Source organism: Arachis stenosperma, chromosome 6 (assembly GCF_014773155.1).
Source record: "Arachis stenosperma cultivar V10309 chromosome 6, arast.V10309.gnm1.PFL2, whole genome shotgun sequence".
NCBI lineage: Eukaryota > Viridiplantae > Streptophyta > Magnoliopsida > Fabales > Fabaceae > Arachis > Arachis stenosperma.
The window spans coordinates 8,701,853-8,727,675 of NC_080382.1; the positions used below are offsets into that span (position 1 = coordinate 8,701,853).

The 25,823-nt window shown below is 30.8% G+C and overlaps 4 protein-coding genes across 4 annotated transcripts; all 4 read right to left on the reverse strand.

Annotated features, from left to right (window-relative positions):
* Positions 1-5,032: 5,032 nt before the first annotated feature.
* LOC130932877 (short-chain dehydrogenase reductase 3b-like) lies at positions 5,033-6,398 on the reverse strand. The gene is made up of 2 exons (XM_057862335.1): positions 6,208-6,398; positions 5,033-5,976 (listed from the first exon to the last, which is right to left on the reverse strand). Exons 1-2 carry the CDS (start codon positions 6,219-6,221, stop codon positions 5,193-5,195), a joined length of 798 nt encoding a protein of 265 aa, XP_057718318.1. The 5' UTR covers positions 6,222-6,398; the 3' UTR covers positions 5,033-5,192.
* Positions 6,399-10,887: 4,489 nt separating this feature from the next.
* Positions 10,888-12,607, reverse strand: LOC130932622 (short-chain dehydrogenase reductase 3b-like). The gene is made up of 2 exons (XM_057861978.1): positions 12,207-12,607; positions 10,888-11,810 (listed from the first exon to the last, which is right to left on the reverse strand). The coding sequence occupies exons 1-2, from the start codon at positions 12,218-12,220 to the stop codon at positions 11,024-11,026; spliced, it is 801 nt and encodes a 266-aa protein (XP_057717961.1). The 5' UTR covers positions 12,221-12,607; the 3' UTR covers positions 10,888-11,023.
* Positions 12,608-12,706: 99 nt separating this feature from the next.
* LOC130932620 (short-chain dehydrogenase reductase 3b-like) lies at positions 12,707-14,816 on the reverse strand. Its single transcript, XM_057861977.1, has 2 exons — positions 14,704-14,816; positions 12,707-13,811 (listed from the first exon to the last, which is right to left on the reverse strand). The coding sequence occupies exons 1-2, from the start codon at positions 14,715-14,717 to the stop codon at positions 13,007-13,009; spliced, it is 819 nt and encodes a 272-aa protein (XP_057717960.1). The 5' UTR covers positions 14,718-14,816; the 3' UTR covers positions 12,707-13,006.
* Positions 14,817-23,786: 8,970 nt separating this feature from the next.
* On the reverse strand, positions 23,787-25,560 carry LOC130933019 (short-chain dehydrogenase reductase 3b-like). Its single transcript, XM_057862507.1, has 2 exons — positions 25,306-25,560; positions 23,787-24,915 (listed from the first exon to the last, which is right to left on the reverse strand). Exons 1-2 carry the CDS (start codon positions 25,317-25,319, stop codon positions 24,114-24,116), a joined length of 816 nt encoding a protein of 271 aa, XP_057718490.1. The 5' UTR covers positions 25,320-25,560; the 3' UTR covers positions 23,787-24,113.
* Between the last annotated feature and the right edge of the window lie 263 nt (positions 25,561-25,823).

Below are 25,823 nucleotides of genomic sequence, written 5' to 3' on the forward strand. Positions count from 1 at the left end.
CATTACAAGTAGCTTTAGGTAAAAAAGCAGTTTGCATAGTATAAGATGGAATAGAAGAAAGGACAGATTTCACCAGGGTATTTCTTCCCGCCAAAGACAGCGAGGAGGCTATCCAAGAGTTTAGATTAGCATTCATCTTGTCAATAATATTATTAAAAGTGCTTTTCGAAACTCTGGAGTGATGAAGGGGAACACCCAAATATTTTCCTAAATCATCCGTTCTAGAGAAATTCAAGGCTTCTGAGATGCTTGTTCTAACATTATTCCCTACATTTCGGGAGAAGAAGACTCTCGTCTTATCTGACTAACCTTCTGCCCGGAACTATCACAAAAGGCATTAAGACAATTATTAATGACCTCAGCTTGTTTCAAGTTTGCTTCTACAAACAAAATTAAGTCATCTGCGAAGCCAAGGTGAGAAATCTCTGGAACATCTCTTTTCAAACGAATTGGTTTCCAAAATCCATGCTCCACAGCTGCATCAATAAGTTGCGATAAGCGTTCAATACACAGAACAAATAAGTAGGGAGAAATGGGGTCCCCTTGTCTGATGTCCCTAGACGGAGTGAATCTTCTAATTCATCACCATTCCAGAAAACTCTCATTCTAGTAGAAGATACACAATCATAAATGAGATTAGTTATACGGGAGGGAAAGCCGATGTCAATCAATGAGTCCTTTATAAAAGACCATTTTAATCTGTCATAGGCTTTTTCGAGGTCGATTTAAATAGCCATCCAACCTTTTCCACCTTTCTTGCTCCTCATCAAATGAATAACCTCCTGAGTTATAATAATATTATCCGATGAATACCTTCTCGGAACAAAGCTAGTCTGAGTTGGCCTGACCAACTTAGCCATCAAAGTTTGCAACTGTTTTGCTAAAATTTTTGTAACCACCTTATACGAGACATTACACAAACCGATAGGTCTCATGTGTTTGAGGCTGGAGACCAGTTCAATTTTAGGAATAAGGACTAGGAGCGTCTCATTAATATCGCTGACCAAAGTTGGGTTCCTGAAAATATTTTGAACAAGATTACAAAGATCAGCACCAACCTTTTTCCAATGTTGCTGGTAAAAGACAGCTTGGATACCATCCTTTCTCGGAGCTTTAAGGCTGCCCATAGCAAACACAGTCTCTTTAATCTCCAAGGGAGATACCATCTGACCTATCCTCTCAAAGTCAGCAGCACTTAGCTCAGGAAAGGTGTTAGAAATAATAAAAGGAACATTATCAGAATAATCATAGTAAAGGTTCGCGTAAAAGGATACAACCTAATTTTTCAGATCATTGCTTTCTGTTAACCACTCGCCATCATCATTATGAATAGTGGGGATTTTATTTCTTCTTCTCCTTACCATGGTAGAGCCAGGAAAAAAATTAGTATTCCGGTTGCCGAACTCTAACCACTTGCTTCTCGATTTCTGGAACCACAATAACTCATCTTGAGCAAGAACCTCCTCATAATCTTGGCATAACTGAAATTGTAAATCTTCCAAAAACCTATTGCTCTCTTAGGTTAATCTATTAGAGATGCCATTCAGCCTTCTTAGGACATTTTTTTTCTCTGAAAAATATCACCAAACACCAAAGTATTTCAATCTTGAAGGGATTTTTTGAAGTTTTGCATATTTGCTGTCCAAGAATTATCTACCTTCCAGCATCTATTCACCATACTATCAAAGTCCGGGTGAGTTAACCATGCCGCAACAAATCTGAACGGGCGACACCCTCTATTAATAGGTGAATTAGAAGATAAATAGAGGCAAATAGGCGAGTGGTCAGACTTCAGCATTGGGAGGTGTCAAACACAAGCCTCAGGGAACCTGATATGCCAATTCATGTTGCTAAGGGCCCTATCCAACCTTTCCACCAAGTTACCTCTTCTCCAAGTAAACGGCTAACACATAAAGCCCAAATCCACTAAACCACAATCAGACTCATAAGCTTGGAAGTTTGAGCAAGCTCCTGGGTTGGTTCTAGCCATGCTTTCCCTTCTTTCATAATCATGAAGGAGAGCATTGAAGTCCCCAATAGCGCACCAAGGACTACTAATATCACTAGCAAAATCTATCAGGTCATTCCATAACTCTCTTCTGTAAATTTTCTGCGGGGAACCCTAAACTGCACTCAGGAACCACCGTTCAGAGTTGTTGCTAGATACTCCGAGGTGAACAACTTGTCTGCTGTCCTCACAATATCCACCCTCCAAACTCCTGAGTCCCACATGATCCAAATCCCACCAAACCTCCTCAAAGCTTCAACAGCGAAGGACCCATCAAAACCCAACTCTCTTACTTCTTTGGTCCGATCCCCACTAATCTGAGTCTCAAGAAGAATAATCATACCAGCATGATATTCACATTTCAATTCCTTAATAAGGAAAGGAAAATCCGCCCCCTCCCCGGTGCTCCTCTACAATTCCAAACAATAATACTATTCATAAGGACAAAACAAGAAGGAAGATTACCAAGAACCACGGTCAAGCTTGGGCATTTTTCCTTTTCTCTGAACCGGACCTCACAACGGATGTCGTCGCTTATGACACTTCATTACTAGACGAAGCCCTGATACTAATATCTGGTGGTCTTCCTCTTCCACTGATTCTATCGTGACCGTTGCAATCCATGATCTTACGCAGCGACAATTAAGGAAATTATTAGTAGCAATATATTCTTCCAAGAACTCACCAGATATTTTTGGTATAAAAAAAACTCTTGTTGCTCCTTCTGAAGTCTTCTCATGCTTTCCAACATAACGTGCCCCATCACCTCTTTTTCAGGGTCTTTGGCCTTTGCTTGTACTTGAGAAGAGGGTTATGGAATATCCAGCTTTTCACATTGTGCTTTTTTGGGAGAACTTTCCTTTGGGGCTGCACTCTTTTCTTTAGTGCTATGACTATTTTTAAGACCGTGAGCTTTTATGGAGGTCTTTTTTGGATTCAAAGCATTTTTGTTGGCCCCCACTTTGATAGGATTTTTATGGTTATTAAATATTCTTACTTGGGTAAGTTGGGCCTTTTCTTTCCTTGGCCCAGAACCAATATTAAGGGCTTCCCCTTAGGCTTCGTTGCATTCATGCACATGCATATCTTCTTCTAACTCTTCCTGCAAGACGTGGAATTTTGATCTCAAGCCTTGGCCAATACTTTCCTTATTTGCATGCTCTTCCAAAATTAGAATGAGATCAGGTGCCATTATCACTTTCTTTTTATATGTTGTGTTGGAATCTTTCCTTCTTTGGATTGGTTTTTTAACCAACATCCAAGGCCTAAAATCAGGAGGATTTTGCCCGTTGCCAAAATCACATTGAGACACTAAATGTGGATTGTTTTCATGTTGGTCCTCATTCTTTTTTTGGTCGGAGCTTTAGTACACATATAAGCTCGATGGCCGTACTTGCCGCACGTAAAGTAAATTTGATGCAAACCTTCATACTCAATATTGAGCTCACTCCCCATCACCGAGATCTTTGGCACCAGTTTCTTGGCAAGATTAATCTCCACACAAATTATAGCAAACTTGCCTCTCGAGTGTATAAACGTTGTCCGATCAATTTTGATCATCTGACCTATTGCCGATCCAACTCTCCACAGGAAACGTTGATTATAGAGTTCGATGGGGAGGTTTGGGATCCAGACCCCGGCCGCTATTTTTCTTACTCGATGCTCCGACGTGAGAAAGAAAGGCCTCCACTTTTGAACTACGAGATAGTGTCCCGCCACCATCCAATGATCCTCCATCAAAGCATGAGAATAATCTTCTTCATCTGAAAAATGAATTAGAAAGTAGTCACGATCCATATCAATTACATCAATCTTACTTTTTTTCATCCAGTCTTTTTGTAGTCGTTGTTCCATGAACGCTAGCCCCACACGTTTGCCTAGAACTTTCACAACAAGTGCTGACTTCCAAGGTCTGACCAGTCCTCAAATTCTTCTTTCGATACTGGAATAACATGATGCGGATCAAATGGTTGTTCATCCGTTCTATTGCCTTCATCTTTCTTGTACCATCTGTCCTCCGAATCAGAGACGTCTTTGAGCACCTCCTCCATCACGCTGGGACTCTCCTCCAGTCTTAGTCCAATGAGCGTAAGCAGAGACTCCTTGTATGACACCTTTATGTTTTTCTCAGTCATATCTCCTCGCAGGTCTGAGGAGATCATCATGTTGCTAAGTTGATTGAGATCAACCTCTTCTCGCGTTTTGACTTTCTTAGTACTTCGTTGAATTAGATCTTTTTCTTGTGGAGAAATTCTAGAAGAGCTCTCTATCATACTTCTTCTGCTTTTGATAATAGCTAATGTTTAGTACTTGCAAATATCTATCTTTTCAAAAAAAAAAATAAACAAAAACTTACGACGAAAATGCATTAAAAACGAGAGGAGTGGGGCCTCCATCTCGTAGAGTTATTTCTATTTGTGCATATTACACGGCATCTTAATTTGACTTTATATTGAATATAATTAAGAGGAGTGTTAGGGTCAGTAAAATTTGTTATGTATAACTATTAATTAGCTATGATTAATATTTTTAATAGTATAAAATTATATCTAATAATATAAAATTATTTATTTTTCTTTTAATAATTAAGTATTGACTAAATTTTAATAAAAATACTTACTCCTATACTTTTTATATAATTAAATGTAACTTAGTTTGCTAGATTCAAAGAATTGGAGGTGGAGATGCAAAACAAATAATAAACATGTAAATTAACCACATTGTATAGACAATCATATTAGTTATATATTAAAATTAGTCGCTAAAATTAATTATTAATATAAAATATATTTTATAATATAAAATAATAAAATATACGTTAAAAATAAATTAAACAACACGAGTACATTTTTATTATATAGTAACTATTTTATATCAAAATAGCATTTTTGTTAGATAAATTTTTTAATATATATATATATATATATATATATATATATATAAAATTTAAGTGGTGAATATTTTTATTAAAATTTGGTCAATACTTAATCAATAAAATAAAAATAAGTAATTCTACACTATTAAATATAATTTTACACCATTAAAAATATTAATAATGACTAATTGATTATTACAAATCACAAAATTTGCTTTCACGGAACACTCTCTCTCTCTCTCTCTCTCTATATATATATATATATATATATATATATATATATATATAGGCATATTGCGAGATTTTCATTTACTTTTTTGAAACAGGGCTATTAACGGCTAACAAACCTCCGTCAACGACCAAATTGTGTCCACTAATATAAGCAGATTCATCAGAAGCAAGAAACAAAGCCGTTTGTGCAACATGAATTGGCTTCAACACAATCCCCTGCAAATTGGCACCGGCAACAACAGCACTTTCAACTTCGCTTGCTTCCATACCAAGAGCTTCACATGCCAAAGGTGTGGCCACGTAAGAAGGTGAAATCGAATTGACCCTAATCCCATAAGCTCCAAGCTCACCACACGCCGAACGCACAAGACCCAAAAGACCATGTTTGGATGTGTTATAACCATAAGGAGCTGAATCGCCACAAAGTGCAACCACAGAAGCTGTACTGGCAGTGCAAATTATGGAGCCACGTGTCTTTCGTTCCACCATGACACGTGCCGCGTGTTTAATACACGCCGCTGCTCCACGAACATTCACAGCTATTGTATTATCAAAGTCATTCAAATCCAAATCAAGTATGTTATAGAAAGAGCCTGCAATTCCAGCGTTACTGAACATGATATCTAGGCTTCCATATTTCTTGATAGCGAAAGCAACGGTTTCTTCAACTTGTTTCTCGTCTCTAACGTCGCAGTGATGGTAACTCACCTTTTCTACGCCAATGGAACTTGCAACTTGAAGCCCTAATTCATCGTTAACATCTGCTATAACGACAAGTGCACCGTTTTCCACAAATAACGTCGCTGCTTCTGCTCCTATTCCACTTGCTCCCCCGGTCACAATTGCAACCTTGCCTTCCAACCTAAAAATCAAGCAGATTTGCATCAAGGTATGATTAAGAAACTAAACTAAATATACTATTAATTGGTCCAACATCACTTGTTCACATAATCCACTCATATAACATACTATTTTCTAAGTCACTAAGGAATAAAATTGGCAGTAAAACGCTGAAAGTAGTATAGCGGTGGCTTGATCAACTTGCTTCTAATAAAAATATGTGCAGTCATATTAAGAATTAATTAAGAATTACCTTTGCTTAGACATTGATATTAATATGGCTTCGCTGCTTTGATGTGGAAACCTGGCTTACAATTGAGAAACTTTTGTTGACAGAGGCAAAAGCTGAAGGCGTCCTGCTAGTTATTTCATCAATACTCTGATTAAATAAAAGCCAGTGGCGATTAGAATTTGGGTACGTAAGAGTTTAGTTACTGTTCGAATAGCTTCGCACGTGTTTGTTGAGAGTAATAATGTATTTTGTATTCATTCAAAAATCAATTCTGAAATATTGACCACACAATTTCTATCCTTATTGGTGGACGGACATGAGGGGAAGAAAGGTCCATATTCCATCATGACTTGGGTGCGATTTTAGATCCAGTAAATTTTGGATCCAATAATTACATTTCAACCGTCATGACTTGCGTGCCATTTCTGAGAAGTTCGACTCACTGAGGAAAGGAAAACGTGAGGTAGTTGAGCAAAATCATACTTTAATTCTTGGCTGGAGTGATAAATTGGTAAGATTCCGGAATTACTATCTGCCAATGAATTATTCATTAAAAACGAAAGAATTCAAACATATGTCAGCTGTTTATTTATTTATTTATTTTTATCAAGATTTTGTGCATCTCCATTTGGATCTTTTAATTTGTCATGCATCTGAACCACAATAATATGATTGGGTGTGCAGGGTTCATTACTAAATCAACTTGCCATAGCCAATGAGAGCCTGGGTGGAGGAACTGTTGTAGTGATGGCTGAGCGACACAAAGAAGAAATGGAGTTTGACATTGCAAAAATGGAGTTTGATTTCAAAGGAACGTCAGTCATATGCAGAACTGGGAGCCCACTGATTCTGGCTGATCTTAAAAAGGTATATGACTCTTGCATGCAATGCTGTGCCTGTTATTAAAAGATTGTGATTCATTTGCTAGCTTTATATTATAAATTGAAGCATGGTTATTAAAAATTTTGAATATTCTCTGTTGAATAATTGATTTGTTTTACTGGTATTGAACATCATGAACCAACTCAGGTTTCTCCAACTTGCTTTCAAAGTTCTCAGGATAAAGTTTGTCAATTGCTAGCTTTTCTACAATAGCTTGTTTAACTTGGCTCATTTTTTTCTTTAATGTTTATTGAAAAGAAAAGAAGTCACAACCTCACAAAAGAACTTCTCAATTTTCCTGTTATTATTGCAGTTCTACAGAATGGAATTCGAAAATTCACTATACCTTTCAGTTTGGATACATGCAAAAGCCTGGTTCATATATTCTTTGCTCAAAGAGGAACAACCAAGGTTGGTTGAAATTGTGTGTTGACTTCATGCTTATTTTTCTGTTCTACAATACATGTCTTAATCAGTCGTTTTGAGGCTTTGTATTTCTGATTACCCTAAGAAGGTAATATGGCGATGAATAATGTTTTGAACCAAGATTAGCTACCCTGATGCACATACTTGATTTCTATATAAATGCTATTATATATGAAATATCCAATTCCCAAGGTGCTAGTGCTTTCGTTGTTTTCACTGATAACATCTTCTGCTTAAACATGTCTTGGTTTGGATAGGTACCTGGGATCACTGATCGTGGTCTGGTTCTAAGGAAAGTTAAGAAGGTTGCAATCATTGGAGGAGGATTAATGGGCTCTGGAATTCAAGCAGCAAAATGTACTAACTTTAGTTTTTTTTTTCTTTTATTTTTCATGGGTCTTTCTATTATGATGTTTATACTGATTTTCTGACTCTGTCTCCTCCATAAAGAGTGTCCAAAACCTGGATGCGTATCAATAGAAATCATCACTGATAATGTAGAACGTACACAATTATTGTCAAATTTCGTATTCACCATTCATTTGACAGTTTCTGATATGTTGAATTCACAAACTTCCTCATTCAGCTTCAAGGAAACCCTCTGTTGCTGCCATTGATGGCCTGGCCTTGGGTGGGGGCTTAGAGGTTGCAATGGTATGCATTACTTAACCTTATGAGATGTTGCTGGTATGCTACACTTTATGCTTCTTGTTTTACTTAACCTTGTCCAGTGATTTCAATTAATCTCTTTGACACTTCCTGATCATGTTTTTCTTTTTGATTTTATTAAGGATTAAAATCATTTCACAGGTTGGTAAATTACTTAGGTATTTCAACCGTTTAATTTTCTTGTTTTCAGGTGGCCAATTTTTGTAATGATGAAGATGATGAAAGCTTTTGGAGTCGTTGGATTAAGCCCGATGCTATAGCCCAAGCAGAGGTTTGATCCTAGCAAATCCTAGTTCATATAATTTTCTTTTAAAGTACTTTTTTTATTTATCTTCTCTAGTAGAATTTTGTTTTTAAGAATAAAATATTTAATGCTTGAATAAATAATTTTAGTAGAATCTTATAGTAGTTAGGCCTATTATGGTGACTAGCTTAGTTTGTTGATATAAATGGTGCTATTATTACATGCAGCCATTATGGTCAAGTTTCAAGAAACAGTGTTACATGCTCGAAATCCAGAAGCAGAAAGAAACTGATAGATTGGTTTTACTTTAGTCTAATTTGCATTTTACTTATGCTTTTGCTGGTGCGAAGGAACTCAGCTTGAGCACTGGAAATGCTGGTGGAAGATTGGCATGTGGTATGAAGAATTATATGAACAATAGTAGTTCTATCCTTTTCAAATATATTAATCAATCCATTCCATCTGATTATGTGTTGTTTGATGCACTTTTAGCTTTGTTGTTGAAAGATGAAGGATTCTCAATATCTGTGATTAATTGCGTTTCTTTGATAAAATCCCCATTGGTCCTTATACGTAATATACGCAATCAACTAATCATGGTACTACTAAATAACTGTTGAACAAACTAAGTTTCACTTGTAACAAGATTTTTTATATAGAGTAATTATTTTAAAGGCCAAGAAGGAAAAGTTGAAATAGAAGACATGGAAGGAGCTTTATGTTAGTTATTACAAGAAGGTTAGAGCGTCAAGTAGTTTTAGTGTTGTTTCACTACTGTTGTTATCGTTGCCGTCATCTTCAATCTTTTCGGATGAGGACTATGATGATGATGAGGATGAAGATGATACTGACGACTATAGCCGATAGTTTTAGTATTGTTGAACAATATAATGAGGATTATAGTTGATGTAACAATACACTTTGTTTATGTTTTGGATATATTGACTTGTTTGTTTATTATAATACGATAAACTTGTTTATCTTTTGAAATATTATATATGTTCAAATACAAGTTAGATAAAAATTTGTATTCATTAAATTTATATTTATTTTGTATGAACACATGTATATTTTGCAATTAGAAAATTTAAAAAAATTCTGTTTTATCTTACTAATGGATTTACAGACAAAAAATTCGTTTGTATTCAAAGTTTGGAATGCTTTTCAAGACTTCAATTACCGACAAAAAAATTGTCGAAAAATCTGATACTAGTTACTAACAAAAAATTTGTCAAAAAATCTGCCAATAGTTATCCATGAAAAATCTGTCAGAAAATTTGATGTTTTTTAGTGAAATAGATGGAACGATTATCGAAAAAAATCTGTTGATAATGAAAAAAATCTATCGATATATTATCAACCGAAAAAAAATTTGTCGGTAAATAATTTTGTTGGTAACTAAAAATTCGTCTATAATAAAAAATAAATTTATCTAAAAATTCGTCAATAATAAGTAATTTTCTACTTGTGTATTTTTTTTATCTCTATATATGAAAATTAATCATGTTAATAATTATACCTTGCTATCAGTTAAGTAATATTACGCTCATAACCTCCAACAAAATATTATTTTCTCTATACATTCCAAATTTTCATCTATTGAACTATATTCGTTATTTCTGTAGTCGTCCTTCTCCTCTTCTCAACCTCTACTCGATTACTCAAAAATATCAAATGCGCGACATACAACCTCCTCCCTCCATTATTGCCTCTCTTGCGCCATTCTCACACTAGACTTTGTTTGCTCTTCTGCACTGCATGTGTGTATACATAGAATAAACATATGTAAAGATTCTTCCTAAAGAGTGTCGGATATTTTCTTTTATTTAATTTATGCTGCAATAGTAATATTTTATTATAAATAATATCTGAATAAATTTATATTGTGATTTTTTTATTTTTTTTTTTACATAATTGAACTGAAATAATCTCATTATTTGATTGACAATTTTTATTTTTGTCATAATAACTATTTTTTTAATTATAATATTAGCTCACAGAATATAATAGTCTCTCCTCTCCTCGCCAAATTTCATCTTCGCCTCTCCTCTCTCCTTGTTAAAAACTTATTTATTTTATTAATTTGTATGTTAGAAAATTTTGTGTGCATGTTACTTATGTTAAATTGTTTTAGTTTGGTATATTTAATTGAATTGTGTTAGAGTTTATTAAAAATATGTTTTTTTTTTCAAAAAAAGAAAAATTAAGAGTATCCACCTCGAAAAAAAATAAATGAAAATTCAAAACCAAAATACAGTAAGAAAAAGTATTTTACTAAATGAAAATAGAAGTGGGAGAACTCTGCCCATAAAGCCCTATTGCTATCTCTATTTCTACTATTGTAAGGTGTTTTAGTTTAATCGTATATTAAATATAATTAAATATAACTCAGCTTGCTAGATTTGGAGGTAAAGAAGCAAAAAATCAATAAACATATAAATTAACCACATTATATATAATTATATTAAATATAAATTAAAATTAACTACTAAAATTAATTTTTAATATAAAATATATATTAAAATATAAAATACACCTTAAAAATAAATTAAATAATATATGAGTACACAATGATTAATTTTAGTTACTGATGTTGATATATATATTACGAGATTTTCATTTACTTTTTGAAACAGGGCTATTAACGGCTAACAAACCTCCGTCAACGACCAAATTGTGTCCACTAATATAAGCAGATTCATCAGAAGCAAGAAACAAAGCAGTTTGTGCAACATGAATTGGCTTCAACACAATCCCCTGCAAATTGGCACCAGCAACACTAGCACTTTCAACTTCGCTTGCTTCCATACCAAGAACTTCACATGCCAAAGGTGTGGCCATAACATAAGGTGAAATCGAATTGACCCTAATCCCATAAGCTCCAAGCTCACCACACGCCGAACGCACAAGACCCACAAGACCATGTTTGGATGTGTTATAACCATGACCTGCTGAATCGCCACCAAGTGCAACCACAGAAGCTATACTAGCTGTGCATATTATGGAGCCACGTGTCTTTCTTTCCACCATGACACGTGCCGAGTGCTTAATACACGCTGCTGCTCCACGAACATTCACAGCTACTGTGTTATCAAAGTCATTCAAATCCAAATCAAGTATGTTACCGAAAGAGCCGGTAACTCCAGCGTTGCTGAACATGATGTCTAAGCTTCCGTACTTATCCATGGCGAAAGCAACGGTTTTCTCAACTTGTTTCTCGTCTCTAACGTCGCAGTGATGGTAACTCACCTTGTCTACGCCAATGGAACTTGCAACTTGAAGCCCCAATTCATCGTTAACATCTGCTATAACAACAAGTGCACCGTTTTCCACAAATAACCTCGCTGCTTCTGCTCCTATTCCACTTGCTCCCCCCGTCACAATTGCAACCTTGCCTTCCAACCTAAAAATCAAGCAGATTTGCATCAAGGTATGATTAAGAAGCTAAAATTAAATCTACTATTAATTGGTCCAACATCTTTCATTCACACAATTCACTCATATAACATACTATTTTCTAGTCACTAAGGAATTAAATTGGCAGTAAAACGCTGAAAGTAGTATAGCGGTGGCTTGATCAACTTGCTTCTAATAAAAATATGTGCAGTCATATATATTAAGAGGAGCAATGCTAGGGCCAGTAACTTTTGTGATTGGTAGCCATCAACTAGCCATCAATGATTTGATGGTGTGAGATTGGTGTAAGATTTCATCCAATGACTCACTTTTCTCTGCTAGTTACATGCTGGCCAAAATTTAATAAAATTGCTGGCCCTAGACTTTTCCTATTAAGAATTACCTTTGCTTAGACATTGATATTAATATGGCTTCGCTGCTTTGATGTGCAAACCTGGCTTACAATTCCGAAACTCTTGTTGGCAGAAGCAAAAGTTGAAGGCGTCCTGCTAGTTATTTCATGAATACTCTGATTAAATAAAAGCGAGTGGTGATTAGAATTTGGGTACATAAGAGTTTAGGTACTACTTGAATAGCTTCGCACTTGTTTGTTGAGAGTAATAATAATGGTTGTATTCATTGAAAATTCAATTCTGAAATAATGACCACACAATTTCCATCCTTATTGGTGGACGGGAATGAGTGGAAGAAAGGTCCATCTTCCCATCATGACTTGATTGCGATTTTAGATCGACTAAATTTTAGATCCAATAATTACAAAATTTCAACAGTCACTTGTTTTGCAAGTCAATCCTCTGATCCATTAATTGCCTTTCATGTTAGTAAATTCAGATGGAATTAAATGAATGATGTAGAGTAAAAATATTTATTTGCTTTCAGAAATAAAGAAAAAACATAGCATTTCGTAGTACCTCTTTCTCAATCAAAGGCATGGGACAACTGAATTCAACAAACACACTGTTGATACAATCATACAACATGTGATGTTTACTTATTCATGAAACTATATGGGAGATCAGAACAATATGATCTCAATTTATTTCATGATCTATTTTTCTATATATCTGCATCGATATATTACTTTATTGTGGCAATCACACAACGCACAACCATAATCATAATACAATAATACTGAAACATCAACACACACTGCGATCTGATCTGATCTTTCATTTAATTTGCTTAGTTTTTTGCAGCTTCTTCTTTTAGGATGAAATCAAAAGTTTTATTAACGCCCACGAAACCTCCATCAACGACCATGTCGTGCCCACTGATATAAGCAGATTCATCAGAAGCAAGAAACAAAGCCGCTTGAGCAATATGGATCGGCCTCAACACAATCCCCTTCAAATTTGCACCAGCAACAGCAATCTCTTCAACTTCACTAGCATCCATATTCAGAACTCTAGTTGCGAGTGGGGTAGCTACAAGATAGGGTGAAATTGAATTAACCCTAATCCCAAATTCTCCAAGGTCACCACAAGTTGAACGCACAAGCCCCAAAATACCACTCTTGGATGCAACGTAACCCTTACCATCAAAACCTCCAACAGAAACCGTTGCAACCGTACTCGCGGTGCATATTATGGAGCCACGTGTCTTTCTTGCAACCATGACACGTGCAGCGTGCTTGATGCACACTGCATATCCACGCAGATTAACTGCAATCGTGTTGTCAAAATCATTCAAATCCAAATCAAGGACGTTACTTTGAGAACCTGCAACTCCGGCGTTGCTGAACATGATATCTAGGCCACCGTATTTTTCTACGGTGAAAGCTACGGTTTCTTCAACTTGTTTCTCGTCTCTAACGTCGCAATGGCGGTAACTCACCTTGTCTGTACCAATGGAAGTTGCAACCTGTTTACCGAGGTCATCTTGAATATCTGCTATAACCACGCATGCTCCATGTTTGGCAAATAGTTTCACTGTTTCTGCTCCCATTCCACTCGCTCCACCGGTCACAATTGCCACCTTTCCTTCCAACCTAAAAATCATACCAACTTGAATGATTATATCTACAAAGATAAATGTTTCTAGCTAGGAGCAATTTTTTGTGTGCTCACTTGAACTACTTGAACACTAACATATTTTAGTTAGCTATTAATAAGTCACAATATATATTTGGTATTTATAAAACATTTAAATTATAATAATATAAAAATAAAATTATTCTATTTTAATTATTTCGATAATTAATTATTTTATTAAAAAAATACATAAACTAATATATATATATATATATAATACATAATAACTAAATTTTTTAATAGAATAGTTTTTGTATTGCATTCAATAAATATTTAATTACTCTTTAATTTTTAATAAAATTCTTTCGGTTTAAGACTTCGAAATTGAATCTTTATATTGATAAATAAACGTTTGTAATTAAATTTTTATTAATTTTATTTAATAAAAAAATAGAATAATCCTAGAAAATAAGTTATCATTTGTTATGTGAACAAGTATATAAGAAAATAAAAATATTTGATAACAAAAAAAATTTAGTTAAAATTAACTAGAAATTATTTTGTTTATTATTCATTAATTATTTTAATTAATGAATGTTAAATAAAGATAAATTTAGACTGTTTTTTGTTTTCTTAACATTATTAATAAAAAAATAAGTTATCATTTGTTAATTGTTTCCCTTATTCAAACATAACTAAGTTACATTACGAGGATTCTTAACATTAGGGATAATATCAATCACAAACAATATTAATTGAAAATATCAGATGACTACCAGAAAACAAAGAACACCTTCAAACTTTGTCAAACTAAATACCAGTCTACATGATTCAGAATAGATGTATAAAGCATAAAATATTATAGAGAAGATATTTTGAAAGAAATATGTGTTGATCATCATGGGTTACCTTTGCATAGACATTGCTAATGATATGGCTACTCTTTTCTTCTTTGATTTGTTACCTTGGCTCTTACAATTGGGATACTTTAGTTCTTTAGTTGGCTTGTGTGGATTATTATTGTGGAGTCACCAAAATTTATAGGGAACACTTGGCGCGGCAACCAAGCTAAAATTAAGAATGAGATTCTCTCAAATTTTTTATTTTTAATTTTTTTATAAATTATAACTTTTATTATTTAATATTTTTTATATATTTTTTGTCTCACTTAAAAAATATATGATAAAAAATTATATTTTATAAAAAAAAACAAAAAACAAATTGAAAGAATCTATTCTCTAAGACCATGTTTGATTAAATGAAAAGAAATAGAGAAAAAAAATTGAATAAATTTTTATTTTCTTTAAATGTGATGGATGAAAAGAAAAGAAATGTTATAAAAAAATAATTTTATTTTTGTATTATAAAATATATTAAAAAAATTAAAAAAATAATATTAAAATATAAAGAGAAAATAATTTTTTTAACATTAGAAAGAAAAAAATCGGTAGGTTGGTAGGTCCTATTAATTTTTTTATTTTTTTAATTTGAATTTAAATTATTTAAATTTTAAATTTTATTTTAAAAAATAAAATATAATTTAATTATATTTTATAAATAGTACTATGAAAAAATATAAAAAAAAAAACTATTCAAAAAGTGAAGGTGAAAATAATTTTCCACCTCAACCAAACCATTATGCGGAGAAAATCATGCCAACAGTGATTAGCTTTCGTAAGAGAATTGATTCATAGTATTATTGACTATTCATTATTAGTATTAAAGAAAGGAAAGCATTACACGTTTATTAAATTAAAAATGTGTTCTTTCCTCTTACAGGCTGAATTTATTATGAACATATTAGATTACTTGTCGGCATTATGGATTATTGGATTTCCTCATTTGTAGATTTTACATACAATTTTTAGAGAGGTTATTGTCATACTTATTGTCACACTTTATTAATTTAATTTAATTTTTTCTATTATCCTTTCTTCACAACTCTACGAGTTATAACTACCTTCTTCTTGTTTTCATTTGTCTGTCTATTTCGTTTGAATGAAGCTAATATATAATATAGGGAGATGTATTTAATCTAATTATTACTAAAAATAAAATAAAATCAGTATTACTATCATTATTGTTTTAAAAATACTATTACAATTATAAATTAAATAGGTAAATAAAGATGCTCAAAAAATTGTAATAATATTCAATGAACATATCCATGTTTCTTAAAAACTAAATAATGGTTGAATAAAAAAACAATATTAATAATTGATGTCTTATGTCTAATATAATTTTAATTTTATAAACAATAAATAATATAATATCTAAAATACATGTGGATATTATAACATTTTAATATTTTTTATTTTAATAATTTTAAGTTAAGAATCAAAACATTGTTTATATATCTTTATTTTAAAAATTAACATAATGATAAATTTAAAATTAATGAATTAGATCAAATATGAATTTAATTGGTAAAATTGACCTCACGTCCTCAGGGCAAATAAAAAAGCTATAATCATAAACTGTAAAAAAGTTATGTTAAATTGTTATGATATCACTTCTTTTAAGTGGAATTCTCCAAAAATAAAATTCTAAATTTTTTAAATATAAAATTCCTATACGATGTTATGATACTATTTTTTTTAATTATATATCACAAATAATTGCTTCTTTTCATTTCTAATTTATTTAATAAAGGATACATACATATTAAGAAGAATATACAAAAATTAAACAAAAGAAGTGTGATGATAACTATTTTAGATGCGACAATAATAGCCTCTTTTCATATTTGATTATTACCAAAAAGCAATAATAATAGATGAATCCTGCTAAGAAGTTAATAGAGTATTTATATAACGTACATGTATATAATGGGTTATTTATTTAGTTTAATATGAGTTAAAAAACGAACATCTAAGATAAAATATTACTAATTTCTCAAATACAATACACTCATACTATTCAGAATAACCATCTGAATACCAAAAATAATAAACATCTGCTATCCTACTGAATCAAACATCCCTAAACTCCATTATACACATTGTACAGATATTTTATTAACTTTCTATACTTTCTCATAATACATACATACATATATAGGGTGCTAAAGTACTTTGACAAAAGTTATTAAAATATTTATAATCATTTACTTTTTAATTTTTTATATAATTATTTTAAAAAAAAGATAAAAAGAATAAAAAATCATAAATATTTCTAGTAGATGATGCGTGCATTGATATGCTCTATGATTATACAAGTGCGTGAACAACAAGTACAACGCTACGATTATGGCAATGTAACAATTGGTTGGTATAGTAGCTGGTACTATTATTGAGCGCCACTGTATCTAGCCGCCCAATTTATGTTTCAATGTATACACAGCATTACAGCAAGGCATTCGCGTTCGGTAAACGATACTAATCATCATTTCTAAAATGTCTATCTATACATCACACATTTGGCATCCTTATCTCGAGTCCCCATGGGAGGACATACATAAGATGAAATCGGTAATATTGGTTCTCTCTACACCTTATTCAACGGTAAGAAATTATATCATGCCTTCTGAACTATGATTTATTTTAGGTGGAAATTCAGGTGCAGTCGACTTAATGTGAAGTTGATAATTGAGAATTGTTAAATAATTTGACTAATTTGACTAAATTTTCATCTAGCGACTCTTAATAATCAATTTCACGTGAAGTCGACTGTAAATGAGGTTTCACCTTTATTTTATTGGTTTAATAATAAATATTTAATTATTATATTAGTATTATAATTTCACAAAATTTATAATTAAATTTTTATATATTTTTTTAATTAAATGTTTACATTGCTGAAATTTTATAATAATTTTTTTAGTATAAAAAATATTAGAGTAGTTAATTGAATATATTCACAAGTAAAAATCTAATTAGATATTTAATTATATATTTTTTAAGAGAAAATATTTTATTAATTTTAACATTTTTACGTAAAAATATCTAATTATAAAATTAAAATAGCATACAAATCTAATTAAAAATATATAAAAATTTAATTATAAATTTGATAAAATTATAAAGATTAAATTAAATAATAAAATAAAAAAGTAAGTTAAATTGTTATTTTAAAACTTAAAAGTATCCAACTTGATGAAAGTTGGTTTTCATAAAAAAAATAGAAACCAAAACTTAGTTCTTTCTCCTTCTTAACGAAATTTTTTTCCTCCACTTACCAGTAGATTAAAAAGGACATTGAAGAGAAAAAAAAAGGGACATTGAAGAAGAAATAAAAAAGGAATAGTCAAGTGAATTATCTGTATTATAATATTTATCCATGAATCGAAATTAATAACTCTACTATTTTTATTTGTGAGAAGTATAAATTTTAAAATGCTTATGATATGAATATTCGTGCATCTTTTTTGTGGGCCGCAAAACCCGACCCGAATTTCTTAATTGCCGGCGTTTTTGGTAAATTTGGAATTGATATCGATTCTTTGGAACACCCAACTTTTAGTTAAGGGCTAGGCCCATCTAAATCTGAAAATGAATTGAAATATATGAGGTCATGTTCCACTAACACTCCTGTATGCTACATTGCTACTATGATAGAACGAATACCGCTTCAATCATTAGAAAAATTGATATTTATTGGGGCAGTGCTATGGTGAGGATGGTAAATTTTTTCAGCATATGAGGAAAGGAGGTGGATATCCTCTGATGGAGGCACGTGTTCGAGTGGTCTTGATTAGAAGAGACAAGTCCTGCTAGAAGTTCAGGTAGTGCAGGTATTGTGGGCCAATTTGATGTTGACTGATGCAAGATTAGATTAGCAGTAATTGTGATGTGGTGATAATTAAGTTATTAGATTTTTGGGTGTTGAATCCAATAATTTTTGTTAAGTGGGTGGGCTTATGTTGTTAGTGATTGGAATATAATAAAAACGGTTGGGAAGATAACAAAAACCAAATGAATGGATAAAGACTTGCATTATTTAGGCCGAGTAATTATTTTTAGTAGCTGAATTATTTTTAAAAAATAAATATATTAGGACAGTGTTATAACTCTTTTTCTTGGGCTTAGTTCTTATTTAATAATAATAATAACTATGTAAAAAGAAGTGTTAAAAATAACGTGAATAAATTATTTTTATAATTAAATTTAATTATTATTTTTTTTATATTTCTCATAAGTTATTAGATTAATTTAGTTAAACTTAGTTACTAATTAAAATGACTCAATTATATAATATTATCGTAGTATATTTATATATTATATATTATATTTATTTATTTATTCATTGAGTATATTTTTCATTGAATATATAATACTATATTTATTTATAATTTTTAAATGAATTAATGAAGCATTTTTTGTTAGACATTTAGACAATCATTATTTTATTTGTCAAAATTTTCGTTGAAAATTGGAAAGAGTTGAAAATCTGAAAAGTGCTTTTTCTATTAGAATAGTTGTATAACTCAAAATGTACTTTATTCTTTTATTATTATTATTATTATTTGGATAGAAGGTGCTTTTTCCTTTATTTTTTATTTTTTTTGGATATCTTTATTTTTTGAACATCTTCAATTTAAAAATAGTAATAATATGCTTATTTTTTAATTTAAAAACTTAGTTTATCAAAATTACATAAAATTGTTAATTTAAATTACATCCATTTAAATTTTAAATTAATTTTTTTGTAAATTTAAATTATTTAAATAAAGTTAGATTAATTAAAAAATAAAAACAAAAATAATTATTACCCATCGTACCCCATCCAATTCACTGGTTTCATAGTTCATACCCTACCACGCACTTGCTTGTGGTATAATTTTTGTAATTATTTTTTTGTTTTGTTTTGTTTTTTTGTTGTTGTTATTATTATTCTTTAAATCTATATCATATTTCTTACTTGGTTTATAACGTTATTAGTATTATATCGTATGCATCACATAATATTTAGACCAGCTCTGCAAAATAAAACCCAAATACCATAGATCAAAAATATTCTTCGTGACACCAGACAAAAAGTCCAGAAGATTATTCATGGAATTACCCATTAATCATCCATTAACACTACCGACAACTCGATGAACAATTTTTACGAGTTTTGTGAATGCAGCAACACATTGCAAGGTATTTGGTAGCGTCACATTAAAGAGGTTGACATGTGTTGTGACGTTGCCAAATATCCTGCTGTTAGGGGTGGAAATAGGCCAGGCGGCCTGCCAAGGGCCTACAGCCTGGCCTGTGTTTGGCCTGACCTAGCCTGGCCTGATAAGAAATAGGCTCAGGCTTAGGCTATTAAAAAAGCCTATATTCTTTAAAAGGCCAGGCCTAGGCTTTTGAAATAGCCTGTTGGGCCTGTCAGGCCGGCCTGAGCCTGCAAATATATATAGAGAATTTTATTATACTAGTAAAAATGCTATTAGAAGGATTTGAACTTGGGTCTTCTATGTTATAATAATACCTTTATCCACTCAACCATTTGTCTCTTTAATTATATATGTGTATTTTGTATCAATATTATTCATAAATTTATTATTTTATATTTTATAATTTTAAAAATTAAATTATATCTTAAATTTAATTATTATTAAAAAAATAGGCCTATTGACAGGCTTCAGGCCAGGCCAGATTTAACAACAGGTCAGGCTCAGTACTCATTAAAAAGCCTATACCAGGCTACAGGCCAGGCTAAGGCCAATATATTCTATTACAGGCCTAGCATGTTAAGAGTAAAGCCTGGCCTGGCCTGACCTGTTTTCACCCCTACCTGCTGCTGCATTCACAGAACTCGCAGAAATTGTCCACCGAATTGTCAGTAGTGTTAATGGATGATTAATTGGTAATCCCATGAATAATCTTCCGAACTTTTTGTCTGGTGTCCCGAAGAATATTTTTGGTCTATGGTATTTGGATTTTGTTTTGCAAAATTGGTCTAAATATTGTGTGATCCATACGATATGATGCTAATAAGGTTATAAACTAAGCAAAACATATGATATGGACCTAAAGAATAATAGTAACCAAAAAAAAAAAAAACAATGACAAAAATTACACCAGAAGCAAATGCGTGGTAGGATATGAACTATGAAGCCAGTGAATTGGGTTGGGTGCCGTGGGTAATAATTATTTGTTTTTATTTTTTAATTAATCTAACTTTATTTAAATAATTTATATTTATAAAAAATTTAAATGGATATAATTTAAATTAACAATTTTATTTAATTTTGATAAACTAAGTTTTTAAATTAAAAAATAAGCATATTATTACTATTTTTAAATTAAAGATGTCCAAAAAAAATAAAAAACAAAGAAAAAAGTACTTTCTATCCAAAAAAAATTAATAAAAGAATAAAGTATATTTTAAGCTATACAGCTATTTTGGTGGAGAAAGCACTTTTCAGATTTTTAACTCTTTTTAATTTTCGACAAAAATTTTGACAGGTAAAATAATAATCGTCTAAGTGTCTAGCAAAAAATCTTCATTAATTGATTTAAAAATTATAAATAAATATAGTATTATATATTCAGTGAAAAATATACCCAAAATAAATAAATAAATAAATAAATAAATATAATATATAATATATAAATATAATACGATGATATTATATAATTGAGTCATTTTAATTAGTAACTAAGTTCAACTAAATTAATCTAATAACTTATGAGAAACATAAAAACAATAATATTTAAATTTAATTATAAAAATAATTTATTCACGTTATTTTTAATACTTCTTTTTACATAGTTATTATTATTATTATTATTATTATTATTATTATTATTATTATTATTAAATGAGGACTAAACCCAGGAAGAAGAGTTATAACTATCCTAATATATTTATTTTTCAAAAATAATGCAGCTACAAAAAGTAATTACGCGGCCCAAATAACGGAAGTTTTTATCCATTCATTTGGTTTTTGTTATCTCCCCAACCTTTTTTATTATGTTCCAATCAATAACAACATAAGCCCACCACCTAACAAAAATCATTGGATTCAACACCTAAAAATCCAATAACTTAATTATCACCACATCATAATTACTGCTAACCTAATTTTGCATCAGTCAACATCAGGCTGGCCTACAACACCTGCATTACCTGAACTTCTAGCAGGACTTGTCTCTTCTAACCAAGACCACTCTAACACGTGTCTCTATCAAACGATATCCACCTTCTTTCCTCACATGCTGAAAAAATTTACCATCCTCACCATAGTACTGGCCATTTATTGGAGGTGGAAATTTAAGTGCAGACATTTTACGTTTGAATTTGATAGTTATTAAATGAAAATTTAGTCAAATTAATTAAATTATTTAACGACTTTTAATTATTAATTTTACGTGAAGTCGGCTGCACCTGAGTTTTTACTTTTATATAATTATATGTTTTCTTTTTAGTATAAAAAATTTAATTTTTAAATTTATTTTTTTATCAATAATTTCTAATACTAGAAGTAAAAAATATATAAAATAAACGAAAAAACAGTGGATATAATATTTTTCTTATTATAATTATTAATTAATTATATATGTTACAACATATAAAAAATGTTAGCAGTTAATATTTTTAGTATAAGCAAATAAATAATTAATTAAAATTGATTTAAATATACAAAATAAAAAAATTAGTTAGTTATCATTTTTGTTTAGGTATTGAATTTATTAAAAGATGTTTCAGTATGATGAAAAATTTATATGTATTAATACGATAAAAAAAATAAACGAATAAAATATTGGCATGTAGATTGTATTTTCTTAATTATTATTTATTTTTCTAAAAAATATTATATCAATAAATATAACAAAATATTATTATAAATAATCATATGATCAATTTTATTATAAGATTAAATAACATTTTTTATTATCGTGATCAAAATATTTTTTACATTAAACAAAATTAAAATCAAATCAAATCTTTAACCTACTAATCTAAGAAAAAGAAAAAGAAATACGCGACTTTGCTCTTTCATGACGGCGACTGGCATGGATGAGTATATCAATGAACAATGATTCATAAATATGAGATAAATTCAAAGAAACTAAGATCGAACAAATAAAGAAATTGAATTGAATTGCCAATGTCAAGGTACAATCCTCATCGGGGTTCCATGAAGCCATCACATAGGAGGTTGTTGATGTCATTTTTTTTATTGAGAAAGTATAAAAAATTAGTATTTGGTATTTAATTATTAAAAAAATGTGTAATTTTATATTATTAAATATAATTTCACATCATAAAAAAATACGAATAATAACTATTTGATGACTACAAATTATAAATATACTGACCTCCTAACGTTACTATTTTTTATGTGAAGGAGATTTTTTTTGTCCTGTGAGTTGCACTGCTTCTTTGCATTGGATGCAGGGAGAGCAGAACAAGAAGAAAACACCGTTGGAGGAGAAGGGTGTTCTTTGATGTCATTTTCTTTTGATTTTATTTTGGATGAGGATCATCTAATGCTTATTTATAGATTACAGTCTTGCTATTTAGATCATGAAACTGAATCTAAAGTTTCATTAAGTTTTGGCTAATTACATTAACGTTGATCTTTTAAGCTGCTTAGTTTGACTAACAAAATTATAATATTCACACGCACGCAAGCGACCTTCAAGATTATAATATTGCTGGAAGTGAGGGATTTTAATCTTAGGTAGTATTAAGAGATGAATTTTCTTTTTCAGAAAATTATGATATTCTTAATTGTATTTGTATTGGAATCATGATCTCTTCCTAATAATAACAGATCAGAAGAGAAGATAAACAAATTTCAAATTTGTATTCTGAAAATTTAATTTTGATTTTTTTTTTAAATTATTAAGTTAAGATTTGATTTTAATTTTATATATTGTAAAAAGATATTTTGATCACAATAAAATTGATCATAAATATATATATATATATATATATATATATATATATATATATATAAAGGTATTTTGGTATATATATATTCATATAATATTTTTTAAATAAATAAATAAAAATAAATGATAACTAAGAAAATACAATTTATTATATGACAATTATTTATTCGTTTATTTATTTATGATATCGAAAATATTATTTGTACATCAAAATTAATCACTAAAATCAACCATCAATATATTTATGTATAAATATATATGTTGTTTAATTTATTTTTAATATATATTTGTATTTCAACATATATTTTATACTAAAAATTAATTTTAATAAATAATTTTAATGTCCACCTAGCATAACTCTTCGTATAAATTAGTTATTATACTAAAGTAAACACCTTATTAAAATGAGGTAGATTACATGATAATTTAAAAATAGTAAAATACAAAATCATTGGTGTCACAGTACTCCATATAATCATATATCATTTAGTTTTTGAAGCTAGCTAGGGAGAGTTCAAGACCGCGATTAACGGCCAAGAAACCTCCGTCAACGGTCAAATCATGTCCACTAATGTAAGCAGATTCATCAGAAGCAAGAAACAAAGCTGCTTCCGCAACATGTATTGGCTTCAACACAATCCCCTGCAAATTGGCACCAACACCACCAGCACTTTCAACTTCACTTGCCTCCACATCCAGCGCTCTACACACAAGAGGCGTGGCCACAATATATGGTGAAACCGAATTCACTCTGATCCCATAACCGCCAAGCTCACCACACGCCGAACGCACAAGTCCTATAAGGCCGTGTTTGGATGCGGTATAACTAGCACCAGCAGCTGCGCCAATACCAACCGAAGCAGCCACACTTGCTGTGCATATTATGGATCCACGTGTCCTTCTTGCCACCATGACACGTGCAGCATGCTTGATGCACGCTGCTGCTCCGCGAAGATTCACAGCCATGGCGTTGTCAAAATCGTTCAGATCTAAATCAAGTATGTTAGAGATAGAGCCTGCAATTCCAGCGTTGCTGAACATGATGTCTAGGCTTCCGTATTTCTCCACTGCGAAAGCTACGGTTTCTTCAACTTGTTTCTCGTCTCTAATGTCGCAGTGGCAGTAACTCACCTTCTCTAACAAGCCAATGGAACTTGCAAGGAGGTGACCGAGCTCGTCTTGAACATCTGCTACAACTACAAACGCACCGTTTTCCACAAATACCCTCACTGCTTCTGCTCCTATTCCACTTGCTCCTCCGGTCACTATTGCCACCTTGCCTTCCAACCTATAAATCATATATACGAAAAGAAAAATATTAAAAAAACATCAGAATTTATTATTTTAATTATTATTTAACTATTAGTTTAATTTTTTTAATTTAATAAATTAATTTTATATATTTTTTTAAAAAAATTTAAAAAATAATATTTTTATTAAAATTTAGTTAGTACTTAATTATAAAAAATATTAATTTTATACTATTAAATATCATCTCACACTATTAAAAATATTGATAATAACTAATTAATAACTAAACTATCACAAATTTTACTGACAGTTTAACACTCCTCTTTTATTTTAGTGTCTCTTTAGCGTTCTTCGAATGAAAAACTTACTGGAGATAAATCAAAAGATATGATAATAGAGAGGATATTAAGTAGTAATAGCTACCGACCTTTGTTTAGGCATTGTTAGAGAGTGCTCAGGGATGAAGAAGCTTGATCTGGAGAAGTGAAAACATAGAGAGTGAAAGAGAACGAAGCCGCAAGAAGAAAGAACCAGAGATGCAAATATATGGTTGACTAGAAAGAACCGCTATTCAACTGTATTTGGCGAATCAGTATCACACTTCGAAAAAGAGTGAGGTGGAACACTACATACAAACCTTCTCTAACTAACTGTGGTTAACCTAGCTATTGAGTTAAATTAACCAAACAGATGTTAGGTACCAGAATATATATCTAGCTTGTGTATATGTCCTTCCTTCAATGAAGAGATGTTTCAGTAGAGATGAAATTATGAATTGTTAAATAATTTAGAATATTATTTTTATAAAAATATTAAAAATTATTAAAATTTATTATTTTTTATTATTAACTCGCTATTAATATTTAAAAGTTGCGATATAATATGTTGTTAAATTATTAGACTAAAATAATTGATAATACTAAGTAATAATAAAAAATAATGAAT